The following is a 16,711-nucleotide window of genomic DNA, read 5'->3' on the forward strand; positions in this document are numbered from 1 at the left end:
CATTTTAATTGCATTGATTCTTCCGGTCATGGATAGCAGTAGGGTGTCCCATTTGATGAGGTCTAAGTGGATCTGTTCGATCATGCGTGGATAGTTAAGGTCGCAAAGGTCACTGATACGTGCGCCGTTTACCCCAAGGAATTTAACGTGGGCTGTTTGCAATCTGAAAGGCGCCACCCCTCCCAGATCCCAGGGAACATCTGGCCAGAGCTGTAGGATCTCTGACTTAGCCCAGTTGACCCGATATCCCACCATCGGGCCATATTGCTCTAGAAGGAATCGCACTTTGGGGACACGCTCACATCCCTCCCCAATGTTAATGAATAGGTCAGCAGCATATAGGGAGACTGTATTCCTCCCCCTTCTCCAGAGCCCCTGCCATTGGGGGTGGGGGGGGGGGTCGTACCGTAATCTCTTTGCCACCAGCTCGATGGAGAGAGCGTAAAGAAGGGGCAACAGGGGGCTTCCTTGGCATGTACCGGAATATAGGGCGAAGGGAGGTGATGTGAGGCCGTTGGTGGCAACAGTCGCTTCGGGGTCTGTATATAGTAGACGGATCAGACCTATCAGATGTGGGGAGGCTATACTCCGCAAGCGTGAGGAACATAAAGTCCCATTGGACTTTATCGAAGGCCTTTTCGGCATCAATTGTAAGGATCAAGTCCCCTGGCCCTGGCTTTTCCGCGATGACGCGTAGGAGCCGGCGTACGTTGTCCCCAGAATGCAGTTTGCGTATGAACCCTGTCTGGCCCTCATGGACCAGACATGGTAGTACCGTTTCTAGGCCAGACACTTCGCAAGGACCTTGGCGTCGGAGTTCATCAATGATGAACTATACAAATGCGGTATTTGACGCGCATTTGTCACTGGGTCTCCCTTTTTTATGAAACAATATGTTCGCAGTCATCATTGACCTCGGTAGACGGTTGGTCATGGTAGCTTCTGAAAATACAAAGTGAAGTTTTGGGGTTACCTTGTCGACCATAGTCTTGTAAAGATCGATCGGGATCACATCCGGGCCTGTGGCTTTAGCTGGGCTCAGAGCGAGGGTCGCCCGCAAGAAATATGCTTCAGTTAGAGGGGTGTCTAGCATCTAATATTGGGCCGGAGTGATTTTCGGTAGGTTGACTGCCCTCAGGAATCCCAGCATAGCTTGCAGCGGAAGTGCCTCATGCTATGCGTATAATTGTGCGCAGAACTCCGCAAATCTAGTGTTGATACCCACGTCCCCTTCAATAACCTGTCCCGTATGGATGCAATGGCAGCGGCCGCCTGTCTCTGTTTTAGGGTGAGCACCATATGGTGTAGGGTCTGATCATTATCTGCATAATATTTGAGTCCAGCTTGAAAATGATTTCTGGACCCTAGTGGTCGTGATATCTTTAATGTCCGCCCGTAATTTGCAGAGCTGAAGGAGGGTCTGCTTGTCTGGAGATGCTTTGTGGCGCTTTTCTAGGGCTTGTAGGTGTTTATCAGCTGGCTTTCTTGAGTTTATGTGCCCATCTGGAGATGCATTGCCCCCTCACAAATGCCTTGAACGCGTCCCAACATGTGACGACGGAGTACGAGGGGTTTATGTTGGTGTCCCAGAACATATCTAGATTACACTTAATAAGGTCAACGAACTCAGGGTACACAAGGGCTCTTAGGTTAAGTCAACAGTTTGGAGGGTTTGGCGAGTCCACTGGGAGGGTTTCTGATTTTGACGGGTGCGTGGTTGGAAAGGGTGATGGGGAGTATAGAGCATTCATCAAGGGAGTGTGTCATTGTGTGTGGGCCAGCCAGAAGTCGATTCTGGAGTAGCTTTGGTGACTGCAGGAGTAGAAGCTGTAGTCTCTGCAGGAGCCAGGTTTCATTCTCCACACATTTTCTAGGCCCAGCTCCGTGAGTAGTGAGGTGAGGACGGCCCGTTTCCCTGGTCTACCAGTGGGAAGGTGGGTCGAGGTGCATCTATCGAGGTCGGGTCTAACGCTACATTGAGGTCCCCACTGATCAGGGTGAGCCACCTCATATAAGGTGCACATTTGGCAAAGGTCTGTGTGAAGAAGGCAGGTGCATCAGTCATTGGGGCGTATAGATTGATGTGTGATTGGGTGTTGGTGAACTAGCCCTTGCACTAGAACAAATCTCCCATTCACATTGGCTAACATGTTTTGGATCAATAGGGGTACCCGTCTAGGTATCAGGATAAACACTCCCGCTTCCCCCAACACGGGGCTTGTGCTGCAGCCCCCACCAAGCCCCTCTCCAATTTTTTTTTATTCCCCCTCTGTTGATATGTGTTTCTTGGAGAAATAGGATATCCCCTTGGAGGTCTCCAAGGTGGTTCAATACGTGATTGCGCTTAATGGGATGCCCCAGCCCTTGCACATTTAACAATATCAATGTGATTCTAGCCATCTATTCGTCTCAACGAAATTATGTCTGGCGCTCCCGATAGTAGGACCGGACTCCATGTCAGCCCCCGGAACTTAATATTTTGAGAGTGCATGGTATAGGTCCCCTGTGTTCACCCGTGTGTGTCGGATCCGAAGTGGAAGCTAAACATTGAAACATAATTAAATCTATAACGACAAACATTCATTCAATCATAACATTGGGCGTGGGGGTTCAACATCCAATACTTGACTTGCTGATCAACAACATCCACAGGGCTAAACTTGGGCCCAACTGTGGGCCAGAACAAAACAACTTTCAACCTAAGCATAGGCCACTAGGCCAAACTGTGAAACATTGGGTGAGCCGGTCTATCAGCTCTCTCCCAATACAAGGCTTAAGAGCCCTTACACAGTGTTGGTGGGATCAAACCGGTCTTCTTCTGCCTTTTCCCCCATGTATTCTCCTCGAGTCCTTCCGGGAGGGGGGTGGCAGTTGTGAGGGAGGCTGCCTCTCTGCGCTTTCCTCTTGTTGTTTTGGGGGTGCGGTTGAGATGTCCACTTTCATAGTTCTATAGTGTCTCTTGCGGATTGCCATCTTGCCGTCGTCCATTTCTGGGTGGGTGTAGGTGGTCCGGTTGTCGGCCTAGTTCTGGATTGGGCCAAGTTTAGGGTCTGCCAGTGCATTTGCATTGCTCGTTGCCCTCTGCCCGCTTTTTGCCATCTTCCCCTAGCCAGTGTGCGCTCTTGGTGGTGGTGGGGGGGGGGGGGGGGGGGGAGTATATTGGGTTTGTTTTTTCCATTGCTGCACTGTTGTAGTCCGTTGTCACCCGAATCTTTTGTCGGAGGAATCGCCACGCGGTTTTCGGGTCCTCAAATGATTACCATTGCCTGTTGTACTGGATGCACCAGGTTGCGGGGAATATGAGATAGTGTCTGATCAGTATTTTTTTAGTGCCTCGAAGATGGGGTTAAAGCCTCTTCGCCTTCTCAATACCCCCATAGAGGAGTAGTTAAATATTTTGATTTCAGTTCTGTATAGGTCTATCAGGGAGGCCGCTCTGTATGCTTTCAATATGGCTACTTTGTGCTGGAAGTTTAGTTGTTGCATTGTTAGGACTCTTGGGCGATCAGTGGGTGCCAGATTCGGGATCAGTGCGCAGTGTGCTCGTTCGATAATGATGTCCCTAGGGTTGGGCATGTGACTGGAGTTCTGCAGAAGTTTGTGGTTAAATGTTTCCATGTCCGATCCTTCAGTGTTTTCTGGGACCCTGACCACCTGCAGGTTGTTTCTGCGCGATCGGTTTTCCTGATCTTCAATTTTCTTACCCATTCTTTGAAACTCGCGTATTACTCCATCCAGTTTTGTTTCTGTGGATGTCTGGTTGTCTTCGAAGACACTGAACCGCTGTTCATTTTCTGTGATTCCCTCAGCTTGCCAGTCGATTTTTCAGTTCTTGGAGGTCCCGCTTGATTTCCATCACCTCCGTGTTTGTTTCCTGTGTGCGTTGGCCAATTAACTTCATCCTGGCCAGTTAAGCCTTGACCTCCAGCTCAGGCTTGTTTCTCCCCGAGCGCCTTGGCAGGCCCCCTGGTGGAACGATGTTGGGGGTGTCTTTGGTCTCTGTGGTGCGTGTTCCTAGTTGCATGCCCCTTATTTGAGCCTGTGGGGAATGCAGGGTGTGTCCCATGGAGCAGTTCTATATGTGTAGTCGTGGTGGGAACCCCCCTATGGTGGGGGCAGCGACAGCGTCCTGTAGCCATATGGCCAGGGCTGGCTTCCCTATTCGTGATTCCTTGCGAGTTTGCCGTGTAAATGGTCTTCTGTGATGGTGCCTGCGGTCGTCTTCCTGCGAGGCAGGCCAGTGGGCTACTGGTGGTGACTCTCTCGAGTAGGGCAGTAGGATGCCGATGGATAGGCTAGGCGTCCTGTGTTTGACTCCACTGTCGTTGTCTTGTCCGCCCCTCTGTGTTTTATAGGGGAGTTCAGATGTTTACTGGACTTCCTGTGTCCTCTCCCAGCCAAGCAGTGTCTCCCCCCAGTCTGATGCCCACTTGAGCGGAAGATTAAATGGTGGCACTGCCTGTTGCATATGGGGGACTTTCTTGCATGGAGCCCACTGCTGGCACTGGGTTATTGGTGTGCTCGTTGGCAGGTCTTTACTGTATGGGCTCCCTGCTTTCCAGATTGATTAGGTATCCCTTGAATTGAGAGGACTGTGGGTCGGTTGCTGGAGGCGGCCGGTAGGAGTGGCACTGCTTATGTGTTGTAAGGGTGTCCTGATACCGGCTTGACATTTTCCCTGCCCGCCAGCCGCCTCTTTTGTGGGTTTGCTTCCCGCATCATCCAGTGGTCGGCGGTCAGGCGCCCACACGGTCTTTTATTGCGTTTCCATCTGGTTGGTGCCTCCTCCTGTGCTCGCTCCACCAGGTCTCATGTTGTGTTCCTCTACACGCTTCGGGTTGTGGCAGCGCATGAATTGTGCGGCGATGCAACTGTTAGGTTGTCTTGCCCCACGTTGGCAGTCTGCTGCGGCAGAGCTTTGCGCTGCTCTCCCTGGAGGGTTAGTCTCCCACTCACTGCTGCCAGTCGTTAGTGGGTCCTGGTGCACCGCATCCGCATTTGCTTGCTGGGGACTCTGAATCTGAGTTCTCCTGTTTCGAGCCCTTTAGTGCGCCATCTCTGGCTGGCCTGGGGCCCGCCATCTGGCTTCCGCGGGTCATAGCTTCTTTGATTGTGACCGTCTTTTAATAAAATTTCACCTGCCTCTGCGGTGGAGGTGCAATTTATTCTGCTCCCGTTGGGAGATCGTATCTGTTGTGATTTACGAGGTTTAATGCGGTTTAAGTTTGACGGGCGACGGAGCTCCCTCAGCACACAGCCATCTTGCTCGGGCTCAGTTTTTTTCATGGTCAGTGGGAATCACACCTGAAGTAGTTCCATTGGTAACATTAGGACAGCAGTTGATTTCTTCTCTCATTTTTAATTTCTTTCCATTCAGGTGCCTTGTCTCCTGGGCAGTGGACCCAAGGATTTTCTTTTCTGTGGGTGAGAGCATAATCTTCATCGTTTTGGCTTTCGAAGCAGTGTTCATCCTCTAGGTCATCTCTAAACTGAACAAACAATTCTTGCTATGCTTCTGCCCAAGGAGGAACTCCTATCTCCATAAAAGTCTTGCCAGATACTGAAGTTGTCTGCCCCAGGCCTTTCTGGGTGGAAAAAATGGGGAGTCCCATAGCCTTCTTCCAAGGTAGTTGGACTTGTACAACACCTTCCACATTTTCCCACTAGCTCAGCAGAGACGCATTTACAGCGAGGCCGACTAGGCCCAGGCCCAGGGTGGCAGATTGTCAGCGGAGCAGCATTTTATTGCCCATTTTTTATTTACTGGTTTTTAAAAAAAGAAAAAGTAATTTTGACCTTTTAGCAGTCATTCCACTCTGACAGCTAATGTTTTTGATGGCCAAATCTGTATATGCGCTTGATATTTGCAAAAGCTTTCTTGTTAGGGTGACTTTTGTTTAAATAAAAGAAACCCGTACCAAACCCAGCGTGCTTTAGGCATTTAGTGATTCAGTCATACAATTCTCAGACATGGATTACAGATCTATAGGTCTTTGGTCATTAATTTCTTCACAAAATTCTCTTTAATATACAAAACAGCCAAACCCTCATTGGTTTTATTGGTGCCACTTAACATTATCTTTGGAGTTCTTTCTAATCAATACACATACAATAGGCCTCATTATGAGTCCGGTGGTAACCCTGCCAGTGCTACAAGGGGGTTGCTATCGGACTCGCAATATTTTACCAGCGCCTGACTTCCTGGTGCCACCAGCTGATTACAAGTCCGGCGGCCCGGGAAGTCAAGCGCCGGTACATTTTAAGTCCCCATTCCCATAAAGTCCAATGTGTGGGCACACAGAAGCACTGGCACTGTTACCAACGGTGCGGGTGCTTCCATGATGGGTCTGCCTACCTTGGCCGCAACGCCCAGCAGGGTCAGACCTTTTGGGTACAGCAGCCACAGCAGGCAGATTGAGTTTGCCGATCCGGAAACAAGGGTGCTGGTGAGCTTACCGACAGCCTTGTTTCCGAACCAGCAAACTCTTAATGAGGCCCACTGTGTTAAGCAATCACTTTTATATTCAAATACACGACATGCATTTTTTTTAAACCACTGCAAAAAGGAGGTTTTTCCCTTCAGAAAAGTAAAGGTTAAAAATGATGCATCATTTTACAATATTAAACGCGTGCCTATGCTTAAGTCAAGCATAGAGTTCCCACAGGTGGCACTAAAATGATGTTGAGAATCAAGTACTAATTTCTCTCCCCGTCCCCACATTTCAGAGGTCTGTGGCCACCGAAAAGGTGCAAGCATGAAATAGATCCTAGAGAAGTTAAAATGACGAAGAGTAAATCTGAATGCCCAAGTGCATCAAGAAACCTGTGAAAGGAAACCCTAAACCATAGAAGGCTAAGAACAAAAATGGTGGGCCAATGGTACACACTGTTTCACAGCTGTAAAGATGTCCAATAAAGATATCCATTCAGCCATCTTTACAGAAGCTGTTTGGTGTCAAGCACGCAAATGGTATCCCTGCTGGGTTTATCATGTGCGTTTGATGACATTCTGCTGCACGCTCAGACTAGCAGGAGAACCAACTGCAAAGTATTTCACACAATGTATAAGTTATCTTTGCATTAATTATATTTTAAATACAGGATAAGAATTTTACTGTGAAACATCTATACCCACACATCTCAAAATGTTCCTATGTATTGTACAGTCCAACCAACTCTACCGAGTTAACAAACATTTTAAATTACCTTAAACGCAAGCTGGCAAGCCATAGCCATAGCCTAAAACCCACCCACAAAGGAAATATTGTGGTCGCACTCCCTAGCCATTGCTCAATTGTACTCCTGCTGTGTTGGGTATTTTGAACAATTGCACAAACAGCAATGAGGTAAACAGTATGTACCACTTCATTTGTTATAAAAGGTGCCTGCATTGTACAGCTACGAGGAATGCTGTTGCTTCCCACACATAAATCGTCAGGGTCACCCTCATCTATTACTCCACCATGAGAATGCACAGCCAACGATTCCAAGAATCTTCTCCAACTGTCTATACTCTACTGAGGTGTTTATGCCCAGGCAGAGTTCACAAATTTCACTTGTGATTGTGCCTTATTTTAATGGCGTTCCAACCCAAGGAATTGGAGGTACGTCGCCTGCAGCAGGTTATTTGCATTCCACATTTTTATGAGATGTGCCTGTATCACTTGCATATATTTAATATGAAAACTTTACCATTTGGCAAGAACGGATGTAGAAATGTAGTTCTGTTGCATTAATTTTACAGACCAGTTTAGGTGCTTCTCAGTGTCAGCAAGCAATTTGAGAAACCAGATATTCGCATTGAGACCAAAATTCCTCATTCCAACCTTCCCTCGCTTGTGTCCAGTTGGCAGACAGCTTATGTTCTCATCACTTCCTCTAAAAGATTATTTTCAGATTTAACCGAAAGTAGACCATAATTCATAACAATTATCTCTAGTGCAGTGAACTGTAGAACACGGTTTATAGTAATTTTTTCGAATACAAAAATGTCGAAAGTCGAATTTTATTTTTATTACGTTTTTGATTCCAAATGGGAGGGTTCCCCCCAAACCTCCTTTTTTAATTTTTTTTTTGTTTCACCCTTTTTTTTATTCCCGGACCCCAAAATAAATATATAAATTTTTTTTAAAAAAAGAATTCAACTTTTTTTTTACGATATTTTTTCGACATTTTTGTCTTTCGACATTTTTTTTCTCTAAATTATGACCGACCACCGTAGAACACACTGCATTCGCCAAATCTTGGGCAGCAGAAATCTGAACACACTTTCAACTAACATAACATAGATGACTGACTGACTTGAATTAATAGAGTGGAAGCAATAACGTTCTATTCCCTGCAACCTTAAAAATATCCGATAATGTTACAGAGCCAAAATGGGTGAAACATTAGGGGTGCTGGGTTGTAATTTCGACAACGCAGACAGAGTTTGCTGAAGGGGTGGGATCTGGTGAAGGTGCATATTCTGGCAGAGATGGAGTAAAGTTGGGGGATAGTTGCATGCACTTTTTTGGGCCTAGGGCAGCAGAAAGCCTAAATAAGCCACTGACTAGCTGGTGCAAGTCTGATTTCTCTGGGGAAACTGTCCTTTTTAGGTCTGCTGATTCACTTTCTCTTCTATTGGGTTTCTACCCAACTGATCAAGCCCTAGGGTCAGGCGGAGGGAAGTGACATTCACTGGCTAAGTTGAAATCTCTATATCAAGTGGTTCTCTTCTATTCTAGAACTATTGGAATTCTCTCCATAATGGTTACAAGACGGGAGAATCAGACGCTAAGGAATCAGCTTTACCTTCACAACTCTTACATGACATTAAACAGGAGCTTGACATCCGCATCATAATACTCCCAATATTAGCCATGTAGAATAAATGATAAGATCAACACTATATTCATATAGTGCTTTAATGCGCCATTCCACACCTTTGGAACTATGTAATAAGTGTTTTTACTCAATTTACCAACTTAAAGGACTGAGTTGGCCCTGCAGGATTTGAATGGGTGTCCTGCAGTCTGAACAGAGAGGTCTGGTCCAAGCAGTTGACTCACTGAGCTAGCCTGCTGTGATCGACAAACTTGTTTCCTGAAAAAAGCCTGCCAACCAAAGTAATGACTGGTGTAGAGGTAAAAATAGTTCACAGAAACTTAAAGCAACTCGGATTCAGAATACTGGCCATAGCTACTTAAATGATAGCCCTTTCTCTTTGTCTTCCTTAATTCCAAATACAATCAGCAATACAACAGGATGACGCTGCAGTCTATTCACACTCTTAAAAGCATCGTTGTTCATTAGTTTGAAATTACTTCACAAAGGTAGCAGGCGCTCCTCTCCAGAAAGAACAAGGCATGATAACCTGTTCTGAGATGAGAGTTTGCATCACATGCTTTTTTAAAGGTTGCAATTACTGATCGCATTGTCAGGACCTGCTTAGAGTTCTAGAACACATTAGTCGAGGTTTGACACCATTTAAATCCCACTTTTCTCCAAAGGTATATATGAGCTGGTAAAATCTTTATTGTTCAAGTTTGAAGAGTTTGAAATTCAGAATACATTAATATTAAGAACATGTCTGCTTATCGAAAAGTATACTGGCCTTCTAGACCAATACATTAAAGGACCATCGATTCAAGTATAGGAAATTTATGAAACAAATAAATAGGTTATTCTAAGTAATCTGTACAATTATTGTAAAATGTAGTACATGTTTCTTCTAAAAAAAAATTGAGAACAAGCCCTTTGAGGGAATTGTTACATAATAAAAGAAATATGGCACCCAAAATTAAATAACTCCTCTTAAAGTTAAAGTCTCACATTTTCAAAAAATGCTTTCCTTGGAACTTATATTTTCGATGATAGAATTTCATAAAATAAAAATAGAACAATTAAATACACTTTAATCAGTTAAAAAGGCTCCTGCAGCAGTATGAAAAGTTCTTTCAAGATGTCCAAAAGAGAAGATATGGCTTTAGAACAAGCGTTCACTGTATGGATATCGTGCTAGAAACATTGTTGCCAATCCCAAGAAACATTTCTGTCCATCAATCTCAGTGTCGTTATCGCTCCGCTTGTTCCAGGCTGCATCGCTCCGCTTGTTCCAGACCGACTGCTGTTCAGTGCTAAATAACGAAATTTTCTCTGAATGGTGACCCAACGACAGAGGCTGGATAAAAACCTAGACTATACCAGAAAAAATAGTTTTCTCTCTATGGAATCTGAAGCATGTAACGAAGGATAACATGCACCCTTCACAATGATCACCAAAGGCTTTCATCGTCATCCCAATTTAAGTCTGCTCCTCCCCAGCCTTCTGCTTCAGTCTACAGTAGCAAGAAAGAAGAAAATAAAATTAGAAACTCAATCTATAAAATGATGCATATTCTTACAAAACGTTCAAGACACTGGTACACCCAATATAAACCAGACCATACGGTGTGGATGCAAAGGATGAACAGTGATATTGGCACAAGCGTTGGTTTTAATTCAAAACAGATTCCCAAACAAATTATCACGCCACACCACCTACACCTCACTGAACCATACACAGTATCCATTAACTAAAGGTATAAGAGATGAAGAAAATCCAGACCCTATGCACAAACACACTCAGGAGGCGGAACACAGTCCAATATCCCTGTTAAAACAAGTACATTAATCGTGTTAAGAAAAAAAATAATTATGAAAATGTGAGTGAAGTGATCACATTAAAATTTCTTCAATGTAAAAACCGATGCTAAAAAAAAAATTTAAAAAAAAAAAATCACATCACGAGTGGCCAATTCACTTGTATGCTTGATCATTTTTATATATTAATCTAGTGTTGGAAAAGTGTATACTTTGCACTTGGGCCCAATACCATCTCAGAGCGGTTGTGAAACATTTATTTACTAAGGATCAGAGTCTGATGACTCAGGTAATAGTTTAAATAGAATACCCAGTTATCAGGGTATTTTGAAACAATTTAAAGGAAAGGCACAAAGACTAATTTCATTTTACAGTATAGATCACGGGTCCTACAAAAAAAGTTAAAGCTTCACATGCATCAACTAATGATTACAATTCAAGAATACAAATAAAGCAAGAATACAGACTACAAAGTGAAAACATTTTGGCAAAGGTTAACATTCAGTCCGGTGAGGCCCCGGTTGCCATAGAGCAGATAGAATGACAGACCTACTTGTCCAAACTATACCAGGCAAAAACTCTTCTTTAAACTCTTTGGACCTGGGTGCAACACAGTTTGCAAATCTAATTATTTCTTTCAACTCCTGTGCTCTTGGAATCCAAGTTTCTACTTTTATGTGCCAAATCTCTCTCCTCTTTCGGTCTCAGGGGTGCTGTTCTTTCCTGGTTCTCTTCCTATCTTTCTAATCAAACTTTTTCCATTTCCTGGGCTAGTCAGACCTTTCTACCCTTTCCTCTTGATCATGGTGTTCCCCAAGGTTCAGTCTTCGGTCCTTTTATTTTCTCTCTTTACACTTCTGAACTCTCAGCCATAATTTCTTCCTTTGGTCTTTTTCATCACTTTTATTCCGATGATACACAACGTTTTCTATCCTTCATCTTTCACTCAAGAAATTCACCACACCCTTACAGCCTGTCTTTCTGCTATCACATCTTGGATGGCTTCCCATTTCCTCACCTTAAATGCAGGGAAGACCGAGGTACTATTCTTCCCTGCTAACACTATTCTGCCTCGCCCTCCTCCTACTTTCTTAACTTTTCCACCCGTTAGTCTTACTATTTCTCCCACAGCTCGGAATCTTGGCCTCTATATTGACTGACTTCATTCCAAACCTTCCAGCCATCACACCACTCCTTTTTTCATCGACTTTCCTCCCATTCTTTCGTATTGAACTTTAAACCTGCTCTGAAACCATCACCACCTTAGTGGTCTTACAGTGCCCGAACATTGTCCGAGAGGTAGCGTATGGTGACTTTGCCAGTATGTCCTCAGTCCTTGGACTCTAGATAGTTGGGGAGGGTTGAGAGCGTGAGGGAGAGAAGAAGGGGGGAGTGCACCAGCAGACTAATATAGAACGGCAAATATACATGGGATGCAGAGGGAGGTAACAGTAGTGGTAGGGATGCACGCTTCTTAAATGCGATTATTAGTAAGCATGAGAGAATGTAAAGCCTGATTTAAAAGGAAGGTGTTACTGTGATGGCAACATCCAGACCAAACACAAGGTATTAGATGTAGTTTGGTGTGTGGTTGCGTGAAGGACTCGGGATGTGCTCAAGCAGGCCCTTGTAGTGTGGAGGCTTTCAACAGAATAGTTGGGCCGCAGGAAAGACTGCCAGCAGCAGTGAGAATTCAGAGAAAATGAAGAAGATGAAAGGTTAAATGGATCATTAAGGGACATGCCTAGAGGAGAGGCAAACATGCTGGCTACACACTACACATAATTGGCCTTTCTTCCGCATGCGTGTGCGAGGAAGAGCCTCCACTAAAGTTTGTTGGCCGAATTACCTGTATTTACCCTTTTACCAGAGGCTTTATCCCACAGCATTCACCAACAATAGAAATACTTTATTTCAGTTAGTTTTCAGCAAGCTAGGCAGTGTGTGTCTCTCACTACCACTGGTTCTATACGGTTAGCAGTCTCCTTGAGAGCAAGCCAGGAAATGCTCTTCGACTGATGTTCTGTCCGTCACAGAAGGATGGGGTTTTCCAACTCCAGTCCTCTAGGACGCATACGCTTTCTTGACAGCGTTGTCTGGTTATGTTGAAAGAGGCAGGTTTTTAAATGGGTTCTCAGGTTGGAGTTCAGAGTTCCACAAGTGGAGGTCATGCACTTTTAAGGTTTTTTTCAGTTCCATCTGTACCTAAATGTAGCCTGAATCTACATTAAATTAGAAGTTAGGGTCACAGTGTGGTGGGGTTGAAAGATATGAAGCGCCCTGGGGTTGAAATAATAGTATCCCTTACGAGTGGACTGCCCGTTTAATTATTCAATAACTATTAGTGCTCAAGGGTTCAAGTCGGTGTGGATAAACTTAAAAAGTAGGAGTATATTTTTGTGCATGCCGTGGTAAAAACATGTGCCTTTCAGACCAAGGTCAGGTGTGGGCTGAAGGCTGGGTCAGTTGAAAATAATTCCCAGGTTTTTCACTGTGTGGCCAGTCAGTGGGGTCTGCATTTAGACAGCAAGGCCGTATGAAGGACGTGGGATTTCTGCAAATGCCTTCTAGCATCGGCACATCTGCTGTGGCAATGTACAGATAACCTTTCTTCAATCCAAAAGCAGATGTAGTTTACAGACCACAGGGCACCATGATCCTCTTGCGAGTCAAAGGTGGATTTGGGCTGATTGGCTATACTGCACAGAGCAGAACTAAACCTCTCACATCAAGAAACAATTATTTAAAAAAAATATAAAAAGCATTGAAGGTATTCAAGACCAGAGTTAGGTTAGACTTATGCCGGTAACGGTAAGATAGCTCAGTAGGTTGGGTGCTCGCCGATGCGATCTATGTGTGATCTGCAGGTCGCAAATTGGAATCCCGACAACGTCAACTTAGCCTTTCATCCACCAGAGGCCGATAAATGAGTACCAACTTGGGTTGGGGTGACAATGATATGTGTAAATATGTTCCATGTACAGCTCTCAGTAATAAGCGCTAAATAAATAATCATTAGACTGCCATGGCTGATGAGTAATTGGTTGGCAGAGCATTGGCTTAACCAACTACGGAATCAAAACGTTCTCAGCGAACCGTTGCAATGCAGAAATGCTAGCGTCAGTTGTTAAAGGAAAGGTTCCATTGGATACATCATCTCAAAGATAAATTAATGAGTCCCAGTTCAGTGGCTAACTGGTGCCTCAGTCAACAAGTTCTAAAGAAGAAAATACCAATAAACGAAGAAATCCATAAGTAGGAAAAGTTGCTCCTCAAAAGAAGATTTACCACATACAAGATAACTAGAGGGAAGGAGTCATATAGACCTAATGGGGGATATGCAGGTCATTATTCTTAACAAAAAATAAGTTTGCACAAACTAAGATGACCGTCATCCAACGTGTCTAGAATGGTTATCTTTTCTATTGTCCTTTGTAAATATACAAATCTATATCTGATGGAGGTAACCATTCTCAATCTATTTCCCATAGAGTGAAACTGTTAACTGGGTGCCCGGGCCTCCCGCTTGGGAAGCGAGAATTCTACCACTGAACTACCAACTGGGTACTATAAACTATCTTCACGAACATTGCTTGGTGTTAGTTACAAAAATAAGTCGATGAATGTTTTTTTTTTATTTGCCTTTCTTAAATAGCTTATTTTATTTATGCTTAAGAAAGGCAAAGGAAAAACTATATCAACTTGTTTTTGTAACTATCACCAAACTATGTGCGTAAACATTGTTAACTGGGCACTCCAGGACTCCTTTAAACACAAACTCCCTTTATTGAGGGCTTTTGCAGCCGATAGAAATGAAGACCTCGTTTAGGCTCGTCATACCGACAACTCTTCGCAAAGTCACTATTTGGAGTTTCATGATCCTTTTGACCTAGTGAAAAGGCTTGAACCTTACAATAAGCCAATTTGTTTTAAAGTATATTTTAGGAAACCGGAAGTTAATGTCTTTCATATTACACTGTCTATTTAAGCTTCAGATGCACTCTGTAACTTTCACATAGTGCAATGATTCCGAGGGGCTACTCCTTTCACTGGCCAAATACAATGGAGAAGAGTGGACATTCATGGGTCCAGCTATGGGCTGTTTGATGAGAAAGTGTTTATTCGATAATGAAACAGCCCAAAAGTTGGTTAGATTGTTCTAGTGCAAGTTAAGGCACCTACCCCACATTACAAACATTCTTATTCAGAGTTCTCAAGCTTGCCACGGCCATGCAGCCACCCAGTCCCATTTTTGCTTGGAATTCTGGAATTTGTGGTTTTCATATGGAAACGAAAAAACTGTTAGTCCTAGAATGCAAAGGGGAACAATCAGGACTGGATGGCATTTGCACGCAGGACCATAGGAAACGTGAGCTCTCTGCCTTATTCTGATGTTCGGGTATATGGATTAGTCTTATCAGTGAGCTGTGTCACATTCTATGCCATTCAGCGTTTCTTTTTTCTTTTACAAACCAAAACAGCAGGGTTGATGGGAAGAACATCTGGTATGCTAAATTAGTTAGGAAAAGCACGAAATGTTGAAGATGCCCTTTTTTCTAAATCGGAAACTTAACATTTAACTGCCTGGGGTGAAGACAAATCATAAGTACTACATGCACAATTTAAGAAACACTCCTTACCTCTGTAATCTCATCTGCAGCAAATTTAGATGAAAATCCAAGGCTCTGCCCATCACTTCCTTTGTCTTGATTATGTATGCTTGAGACTGCTTTTAAATTGTCCACAACATTCAGTTCAGTTGTTAGGGAAGGTAAAATCAAACTAGCTGAAAACGACTTAATGTCTGGGACCATATCAGCAAACCAGTCTAACTCTGGATCTTGCGATTTTCGTTTTACTTGTATTGTGAATTCTTCCCCCAAACCAAACTCCATGGATTTTTTTTTATCAAAAGCCTTTTCCTGAAAGACCTTCGAAGTCTTTACCACAGTCTTGTTAGTTTCGTCATGCTGATTTTCATGGTCTATGAGGTCATTATTGGAGCCTGGAAGAGAGTTCAGTTCATTAGGATCTGTAGAGGACTTGGTTGTCATAGCATCTGATCCTTTGACCAGCTGGGACGCAGCAGACCAAGATTCATTTAAGCTGACCTGGTCCAAAACAATTTTGATATCTTTGCTCGAAGATTCAAAATCAACCCATGGCTCTTCCTCCATATTTTGTTCTGGTTTCTTTTCCAAATCAACACCATTTTCACTAGGCCCCAGATGTATTTTAACAGTGCTCTCACCCCGTAGGTCCTCGCTTTCACTCCAGTCTGGCCATTCCTCAGTGGTCTTTATCGAATTACTCAACATGTCCTCCCTTTTCAACATCTGCTCTGGGCTACTTGAAACTGCATTCATTGAAAGCGTAAGGACAGGCAGGAGGTCATTCTCTGTGGTTAGAAAAGCAATTACACAGGATTTATGAGTATAGCGTGTCATTTTAGCTCACGTAATTTAAATTATGCACTAGGAGTCCTCATGTAGAGGACTACCTGGAAGTTTAAATAAAAAAAAGTAAACAAAACAAAAACATGTTAAAGTACTCTCAATTTAACTTTCATTTGATGTCGGTTGAGCAACTGGTGTGCTAACTGAGGATCAGCATTTTCCCCTCTGGAATATTCTTGGAAACCATAAGAAAAAGTAATATTTTAATATTATTAACAGCATTTACTATTAGTGTCCAATCATTGGTATATTTTAAAATACGCTTACACTGCATGGGTCGCTGATTCGGATACGTTCAATCAAATTCAAGTCATAACTTTAATATAGGAACTGTTGAATTCAATTAAAAACAAGGTTCATAATAACAGTTATGAAGAAATAAGTAATCTCATTTTATTGACTATTTTAAAAATTGAATATGTATGAAATGTGTCATACACTGCAGAGTTTGGATCTGGGAACATAGAAAAATAATAACAGAAGGAAAAAAAAAATAACAGATCAACCATACATTAGAACAAAGCAAAATGTTACAAAAATAGGAAACCCAGTCTTGAAAAGTTCTAAAATCTTAGATGACCCGAATTATATTTCTGACTTGATGATATACAGAATCAGTTTCACAATACAAG

General features: G+C 43.5%; 1 protein-coding gene across 1 annotated transcript in view; it reads right to left on the reverse strand.

Annotated features, from left to right (window-relative positions):
- Window positions 1–9,496: 9,496 nt before the first annotated feature.
- SCYL3 (SCY1 like pseudokinase 3) overlaps window positions 9,497–16,711 on the reverse strand; it is a 469,360-nt gene continuing 462,145 nt past the window's right edge. Inside the window, exons 11-12 of the mRNA XM_069641305.1 lie at window positions 15,264–16,021; window positions 9,497–10,319 (exon numbers count right to left, since the gene is read on the reverse strand). Coding sequence (XP_069497406.1) covers window positions 10,257–10,319; window positions 15,264–16,021 — 821 coding nt within the window. The 3' untranslated portion in view covers window positions 9,497–10,256. The remainder of the gene's footprint in view (window positions 10,320–15,263; window positions 16,022–16,711) is intronic.

Source organism: Ambystoma mexicanum, chromosome 1q (assembly GCF_040938575.1).
Source record: "Ambystoma mexicanum isolate Mex_15411 chromosome 1q, UKY_AmexF1_1, whole genome shotgun sequence".
NCBI classification, from domain to species: domain Eukaryota; kingdom Metazoa; phylum Chordata; class Amphibia; order Caudata; family Ambystomatidae; genus Ambystoma; species Ambystoma mexicanum.